The 8,719-nt window shown below is 36.3% G+C and overlaps 1 protein-coding gene across 1 annotated transcript in view; it reads right to left on the reverse strand.

Annotated features, from left to right (window-relative positions):
* The window catches only part of WDR72 (WD repeat domain 72), a 220,168-nt gene that overhangs the window by 189,408 nt on the left and 22,041 nt on the right, over positions 1–8,719 (reverse strand). Inside the window, exons 3-4 of the mRNA XM_055087953.1 lie at positions 6,656–6,762; positions 779–857 (exon numbers count right to left, since the gene is read on the reverse strand). Of these exons, the coding sequence (XP_054943928.1) occupies positions 779–857; positions 6,656–6,762 (186 nt within the window). The remainder of the gene's footprint in view (positions 1–778; positions 858–6,655; positions 6,763–8,719) is intronic.

The raw sequence follows: 8,719 nt of genomic DNA on the forward strand, positions 1-8,719 counted from the left end.
CTCAGCGGCCATGGCCCACGGGCCCAGCCGCTCCGCGGCATGTGGGATCTTCCCGGACCGGGGCACGAACCCGTGTCGCCTGCATCGGCAGGCGGACTCTCAACCACTGCGCCACCAGGGAAGCCCCAGCTATTCAGGTTTTGATCCCAGAAAGGAGTTCATGAATGTTTCAATGCAAGTCATCAATGCTAAAAGCAATGCATACAATATAAAAAACAGTGTCAGTACCATGGAATCATGCGACTACCTTACATATGCTTGGAGTCCACATACCAAAAGCCAAAATCTCTTTTAAATATTGGGAAGTTATTATAAAGATTAAGGCTGTGCCTCTTGCTCTGTTTTCATAAATAAGAAATTCAGAACCTATCCATCCAAAAAAGGTTTAAACTGGAAGCAAAAAAAAAAAAAAACTTTTTTGCTTTATAAGACTGTATGTCAATAAAATGGAATCATTTCACATGTGTGTCATTGCGTGCGTGTGTTTTGTGAGTGTAACTAAGGAAGAATAAGGAAATTGTTTTTCAAATTTGTGTATTTTAGAAAGATACAGAAATAAGAGAAAGAATAAGAAAAAAAAATTGGTTGAATAGTTACTTTGGGGAAAGAAAAATGCCAAAAATAACAGGTGATAACTGACAGTATTCTATTCTAATGATAAAAAAAAAAGTTCAAGAAAATAATCCCTCTAAAGACATGTCTTTAAATGTGTGCTTAGCAAATGTTCTGAAGGAGCTGTAGAATCTGGAGATGTTCTCAAGGAAGTGAACATACTTACACAGATTGCAGTGTGCCTGTAAGGAAGTGTGGCCTTCTCCACGCACTGTCCATTGGTGACATTCCAAACACACATCTCCCTAGCAGAGATAACTTTGTATTATTCTCTGTCATTTCCACTCAATTGGCTGGAATAATTTTTGTGCCACCAAGTTTTTCTTTAGTGCTGCACTTAAATGCAGCCTGATCGTTTATGTGGCTTTTTGTTACAGATTACTGGGCAAGAAAATGTTGTGGTCATTAGCAGGGATGACATGCTGTATCTATGTCTTTTTGTTTTGGTAATTACACCCTGCCACCAGCCTACAAACCTTACTTGAGTGCCAACCTGATCTACAACAAATTGTGGGGATGCAGCTATCACAGCCTGGGAGAGTGACAGTACAACAATCTTTCTATGGAAACTGCATCTTCTTGAAAATGATTTATTTTATTGAACTTAAACTACATATTCTGAAAAGCATAATACATCAAGTGTTGCATCTTTTAGAGCTCAGGTATCATTTTTATAAAAATAAACAGTGCCACCAAGAGGCCACATTTGGTCTATCATTGATACGCTTTATTTCTTTGCTTCTCCTGAAATCCTGAAACCATCCTTGCCACTAAATTGTTAGAAAATTCTCATTGTTTAGAAAACTCTGACTTGTTTACATATATGTTACAAAGATACAGATACAGTTATGAAATACAGTTACAAATACATCCCGTATAGGGCAGTTTAAATCTGTATGATTTCAGTTCACAAAAACCAGAATGGCTGTTTCAGAGTTGTTGAGTAATATTCTTCAGTTTTGACAGTTTCAACACATAAGCAAAATTTTCCAAGGAAGAAAAATGAAAGCTTTATTGGCTTTAAGGGAGAGCTGCTATTAAGAAGCAAAAGACACGGACCAATAACGGTAAATGCTATATGCATTTGGTGTTTGCAGGCTTTGGGGGTTTTATTAGCCAAACACTGGAAATCAATCGTTAAATCAATGGTTCTCAACCTAGGCTGATTCTGCCCCACAAAGGACATTTGACAATGTTTAGAGACATTTTTAGTTGTCACAACTAGGAACACAACACTGGCATCTAGTGGGGAAAGGCCAGGGATGCTGCTAAACATCCTACAACGCACAGGATAGTCCCTCACAGCAAAGAATTCTCCCATGGTCCACAATGTCATTAGTGCTGAGATTGAAAAACCATGTCCTAGATATAGAACTACATATTCATAGTGATTTTATTTCTCTCTGTTTATAGCCAACTGTATGCCAAAAAGGATTTGAGGTAATCTGAAAACACATGCAACTCAATAAAACAGGGGGAAAGTGTGTGTGTGTGTGTGTGTGTGTGTGTGTGTGTGTGTGAAAAATGAGACTGGGAAAAAGGTAGAAATTGAAATAATATATCTCAAAGGATATGTGTGTGTGTGTATACATATATATGTAAAGAAATGGAACTTTAAGCAGCCATCAATATAAAATTTTAGCTCTACAAAAAATTTGAGTTTATCAGTGTGGTTCTCAACTCTAGCTGTGCATCAAGAATCACCTGTGAATATATAAAAATTTCTCCTCAGAGATTCTAATTTCATGGCTCTGTGTTGTGGTCCTGGCATGTGGGGTTTTGCAAAGCTCCTGGTCAGTTAACCTGTTTCTAGATAACTCTATCTCTAAACCAGTTGTTCTAAAACTCTGGCTCTACATTAGACTTACCAGGGAGGTTTTTAAAAATACTGATGTCTGGGACCCAACCCAGACATCAAGCCAGACTAATTAAATCACAGTTTCTAAGGTTGGAGCCTGGGCATCAATAAAAGCTCTCCCAGTGATACTAATGTTTCTAAACTCTCTTGGATTCTAATGCCTTCCCTGTTTGTTTGCTTATCATCTTATTTTCTACCTTAAATTGGAAAAAAATACAAAAATATCACATAGTAAAAACTGACTCCTTGCCAATCAATTCTATTAAAGAAAGAAAAGCAAATTTGTTGTATATCAAAAGTAGCATTGGCATTTTAGCTGGCACTGCTCAGTTATGTATCTAATAGGAAGACATGAAAATTAACTATTAAAATGTACATTCTTCTTTTTCTTTTCAAATACTGTTCCCCAACTTTGTACATAGATTAAATCACCTTCAATTATAAAAAATTAATTTAACAATTTCCAAAATTTTTTAAATTCTTAATATTTAAATTTCAATGAAAAGAAAATCACACAGGAAAAAATCCATAACATATATAATTAGAATATTATTATATTCCCACTAAAAACTCCTTGAGAAAGAGCCTTTCTTTCTTATTCAACTGTGCATCCCCACTTGAGCACTTCAATAAAAATTCATTCAATGGATACATAAATCAGTCACTATTCTTTCATCCACTTTCTATCTCTCAAAAATACAATGTTTTTTCTTGGCCCTATTCTTATTCTCATATTTGTGTACTTATAACACTGTTATCGTTTTGCTCAAATTTTAATGAAGCATCTAGAGGGAAAGGAGATACATATGAATGCTTGGTTTGCCCTCTTGAATTACAAGTCCATTATATTCTTCAAACTCACTTTTGTCTTCAGTTACACTTTTTGGTTTTCTTTGGCATTCTCAAGCTCCCATCTTCTTCCGCCTATTTCTTAAATGTTGGTTTTCCTTAGTATCTTAGGCTTTCTTACATTCTCATATTTCACACTCTCTCTTGATGAATCATCTACTCCCATGACTGCAGGCACAAACTATGTGATGTTGGAAGCCCAGACCTATTCACTGGACTCTAGATTTCCACATACAACTAGTAATTAGATGTTTCCACCTGGATGACTTGCAGGACTTCACACTCCTTGTACTTAAAATGAGGCATAACACCTTCCCCCCTTTGTTCTCATTCTCAATGAATGGTATCATCACCAATGAGTTTCCCAAGTCATTCTTGAACTCACACATTCTCTCACTGCCCCAAATGTGGGGTACCCACTATTTCAAATATTTTCCTCTAAACCAGCAGCATAGCACTCTCCAGGAACATGTTAGAAATGCAAGTTCTTGAACCTCAGCCCAGACCCACTAAACCTGTATCTCCGGGAATGGGGCCGAGAAATCTGTATTTAAACAAGCTCTGAAAGTGGTCCTGATGCAGGCTTAGGTTTGATGAACACTATCCTAGAAGACTCTAAGGCTGGGTGCCTGCCTGCCTATCTCTCTAGTATCATCTCTTGCTGGTAGTTAGAAATTTTATTAATAGTAATAACTCTCTTTATCAATGTCAAGCCTTTTTTGCCTTAAGGTTTTATTAACTATATATATTTATTAATATAATACTAAAACGGCTATATTAACAGTAATTTCATTAGTATTTGCCCGATAAATCTCTTTCCATCCATTTACTTTTAACTTTTATATATCCTTATGCTGTTTTTGTTTTTTAAATTGTCTGACAACCTTTGTAATTTAACTGATGGGCTTAGTCCCTTTACTTAATTGAGATTACTGGTTTATTCAGATTTATTTCAATTACCTTATTTTGTGCTATTTGTCTCATTTATTGTTGTCCCCTTTGGATTAAACAACATTCTTTTTCTTTTTTTAAATTGGAAGTTATATATTCTGTTTCTTTCATTTTTATTTCTTTTGTCTGTTCTCTTAGCAGCTACCCTGGAAATGTCAGCATGTATATCTAGCTTAAAGTCTAAGGTTAATCACCATCTTTGCCCACCTCTAGAACACCAGAACACCTGGAGTCTGATCACTACACTTATGATATGCAGTTGTTGATTAGGATTTTGTGTATGTGGGGGGGAGGTGGATGGGAGGTACATATAAACAATATTGTAATATAATCTGTGCTTATTTAAATTTTCTAAAACTTTGCTGGGTTTTGTTCAATATTCCTTCTTCCATCAGATCTTCCTTCTGAAGTCATTATTCTTACTGAAAAACATAACTTAGAATTTCATTACTTATAGAGGGTCTGTTGGCAGTGAACACTCTCAGTATTTGTCTTAAATGTTACTGTTTTGCCCTAATTTTTGGAAGATGTTTTTGCTAGAGACATAACTAAGTTGATGGATATTTTCTCTCAACTTTAAAAAAATATTTCACTGCTATCTAGTTCTCATTTTACTGTTAAGAAGTCAGCTCTCAGTTTAATTAACTTTCCTTTAAAAGTAATCTGCTTTTTCTCATTGCCTACTTTCAGGCTCTTCTCTTTTTCTTCAGCATTCCATCATTTCAACATCAGGTTCCAGGTGTTTATTTCCTTTCATTTATCCTGGAATTTACTGGGATTCCTGAATATTAGGATTTTTGCCTATAGATGAAGTAATACTAAGTGAAAAAAATGAAAAACTAAGTCAGGAAGAAAGTCATGATCGGCATGAATCTGATAACGTTGGAAGCAGAAATGCTAAGCCAACAGTCACTTCCTGGGACTTTTAAAAGTTAAAAAAAAAAAAAAGTCATTGTTACTTAGGAAGTAATAGGTCGAGCCTAGTAATTTTAACAAGTTTCAGCAGATTGAATTAGGATTTGCTAAGTATGCAGTAGCTAAAGTGTAGGTACTGCCTAAGGAGAATCTCATAGATGCAAGGTGTCAGACCCCAAAGAAACAGAGTTCTAGAAAATTCAAATCATCTTGGAAAAGGAAGACCAACCAGACTCCTTGGCTCTTTAACAATCATATTTACAGGACTTATACAGCTGAATTCATCTATCATCAAGAATATGTCCATTAACCCCTAGTTTCTTTTTTGAAGCTAGACCACTGTGGACAAAAACCTCAAGGTGGAACTCAGTTATACTTTTCAGATCTATTTCTCACGCAGCTATTAATTTTATCAACTGTGCAAGTAGTCTCAGAAAAACTAACCATCCCCCAAATTCTCTAGATTGGGAATAAATATCTCAGCCTATGTAGCAGGCTTCGAGGCAGCCCTAGTGTACGAAAGCTAAGCAGTTGTTTAAAAAGAAGGTACTAGGACATTTCATTTTAGCTTCATCCAAAGTTCAATCTCTCTAAGTATAACAATTATGGCTTTGCTGTAAGCTATGAGAATAGGTATCTCTTTGATGTCTGTACCACTAGCCATTTTGTTAAACTATTCCATTTTTAGAAGTTGGACACTTGATTCCTCATTCTTCTTTTGGGTCTCAGAATTCTAAGCCATATAATTTCTCCTTGGGTTAAAAACAAAAAAGGAGGAGATTCTCTTGTTTCAACCAGCAACCCAATTCCTCACTCACAAACACATGCTGAATGGATTCCGCATTCTTGAGTATACTTTGGCAAACATCTCATCAGCAGAGTAGTTCACAGTAGCTCTTCCATCAGTGGGGCTTTTTCCTACAGCTAAGTCCTGTTTCATTGGAACAAACCTCCTTCCATGAAACTGCACCCAGATCACTATGTCCCTTCTCCTTCTTACTCCCACATCCCACTTACAAGTGAGTCCTCTCCTCTGTTTTAAAATGATATCAAACAAGTGTACAACATAAAGATCGTAACTGCTGAATTGTTTCATGAAACTATGAAGGCTTGCATGGATTTGCTTAATAGCTCAAAGTGAGTTACTACATGAAAAAAGACAAGCGCCCAGACTTTTCCATTTTCAGTTCTATAATAGGTGGCATTTGCCAACATCCTTTACACAATGGGGCAGCCACAAGGCCTGATACACGTTGGGATGTTTAAAGACTGGGAGTCATAGTACTGATTACTTTCCTTGGGACTGTCACACAAGTTATTCAACCATTCAAGATCTAACTTTTCCTATATGTAAAAGGAATATGTTAATCACTAAAGTTTCCTTCAGCCCTAGAATTCTGTATCCCATCAGAGTTTTTAAAAAGGGAGAAGGAACAGAAACGGGTGCACAGTTCCACACATCTTACCTACCCATTTTCAGCAGCACTAACTATGAAGGGCTGTTTAGAGAAGTCTCTCGCTCTCGCCAAACACGTCACTGAAGCTGAGTGACCAAAAAGAAGTTCTTTGGCCGAAATCTGAAAATGATGAGGGTAAGTTTTTAAATAGCTGTAAACTTTTTAGTAGAAGACTATAACATGACATTATATAATTATTCATAATTCTAATTAGGAATGCTGTTATATTATGTTTTTGCTGTACATAAGTTTCAGGAAAACTGATATATGGCATATCAAAATCCCCAGAATAATAAACTTCTAGGTAAAGGAACTGTGTTATACACACTTTTTTTGTTTTAGGTTTTGCATCTGTCATGAAACCTAGATGATTGCTGGACCTGTTTTACAACATCTAGGTTTTGAATACAAATAAATCAGTGTTGACGTTTATTACGCACAAAATGTTCCTCAAACAATAGTAGCATATTTATGGGCAGATTTCAGAATTCAGAAATGAGTTTACAAAATAATGCAGAGAAAATATTACCCTTTTTGTAACCATTATAAGGCCTTATTTGAATTCCTGCCTTAGAAATAGTAAAAATTAACTTGTCAACATTAGAAATAAAATTTTAACTAAGCCAACTTAGTTAAAATGCCATTTCAAAATGCCAACTTTTTCTCCTATGTGTGAATTTTTAAAATGACACCAAGGACTAATTCTTCCATTACCTCATGTGTGAAAGAAGTCTGTTCCTCATAATCCAACCATAACAAGAAGAACAAATTATTTCATAACATAATTGTTCTCTCCCTTCCTCTTATTTCCATATTAATCAGAAATATTTCTTTAAAAGATCTGTTATTAGAATAAATTTCTAGTGCTACAAAGAGCATTTTGCAATTGGTTCTAATCACTTACAATCCAAGTTCTCTACCTTCATCCTGGGAAATATAGGTTCCATCTCAGAAAACAACATACTACCTTTCCTTATCATCACACTTGGTAAAGCGTACCTCTATGAATTTAACCCTTGTCCTATACATTACAGGCCATATTAAGCAATGAATCAGGGCAAATCAAAGATACTCCTCCTCCAGAGAAAATCCACTCTGGACAAAATGTCAGAAGAGAATACCATTGCCTTTCATATGAAGTCTTCATTCTGCTACTAAATCTTCACATGTAGTTGAATAAGCTGTGACAATTCACTATAATCTCCTCATTTTATCACATATTCTGCTGTGAAGAATAACAAAAACCTCTACAATCACACCTAGTCATTACCATGATGAAATCCAGGAAAGCTTTACTTCTATTCGTGGGCTCCACCTTTATGTAGCATTGGTCCCCCTCACTCCCACCATAGCACAAATAGAAAAGGGAAAAGAACACACAACTTGATGAGCATATACCATATTCCAGGCACTCATGCAACTATGAACAGTGTTTAATCCCCATTTCACAGTTGAGGAAATTAGGGCTCGAAGAATAGAAGTCATTTGCCCAACACTACAGAGTTGGTAAATAACAGACCTAGATTTTGACCAAGACCTTTATTCTTTTTCTCTACTCAACATTGCTATTCTTCATTTTGTCACTGTTGTGTTTCCTTCTGAGTATAAATCAGGAAGAAAAATAGAACATACCGATACTAAGAGAATATACCTGAGAGAATGTTCAGAGTTCACCTTTTTCTATGCTCACAGGTATGATGAATGCCAGCAATCAATACCAAAAGGCCCAAGTGACGAAGTTCCTAGCATGGGACTTGGAGAAGCTCCCCATTGGCAGACCTCACAAAGTTTTGGGGAAAGCACAGGGCTTTGGGAGTCAGACCCTGAGCCTGGAAGCAGAATGCTTAACCTAGATACGTGATGAGCAGCCCAGGACAGGGAGACATTTATTCTCCATCTCCCCTGCACCCTGCCATCCAAACCACCCATGGACAGGGAAAGTCTGAGATGTGTACACAATCCCCTAATGAATGCTTGGATACTCCAAGATGTACAGACCTTAAATCAGCTTCTTTCCCTCCCTATTCCTATTCTCTAGTCCTCTCTTTTTTTTTTTTTTTTTTTTTTTTGTAGTATG

Source organism: Physeter macrocephalus, chromosome 11 (genome assembly GCF_002837175.3).
Source record: "Physeter macrocephalus isolate SW-GA chromosome 11, ASM283717v5, whole genome shotgun sequence".
In the NCBI taxonomy this organism is placed as follows: Eukaryota; Metazoa; Chordata; class Mammalia; order Artiodactyla; family Physeteridae; genus Physeter; species Physeter macrocephalus.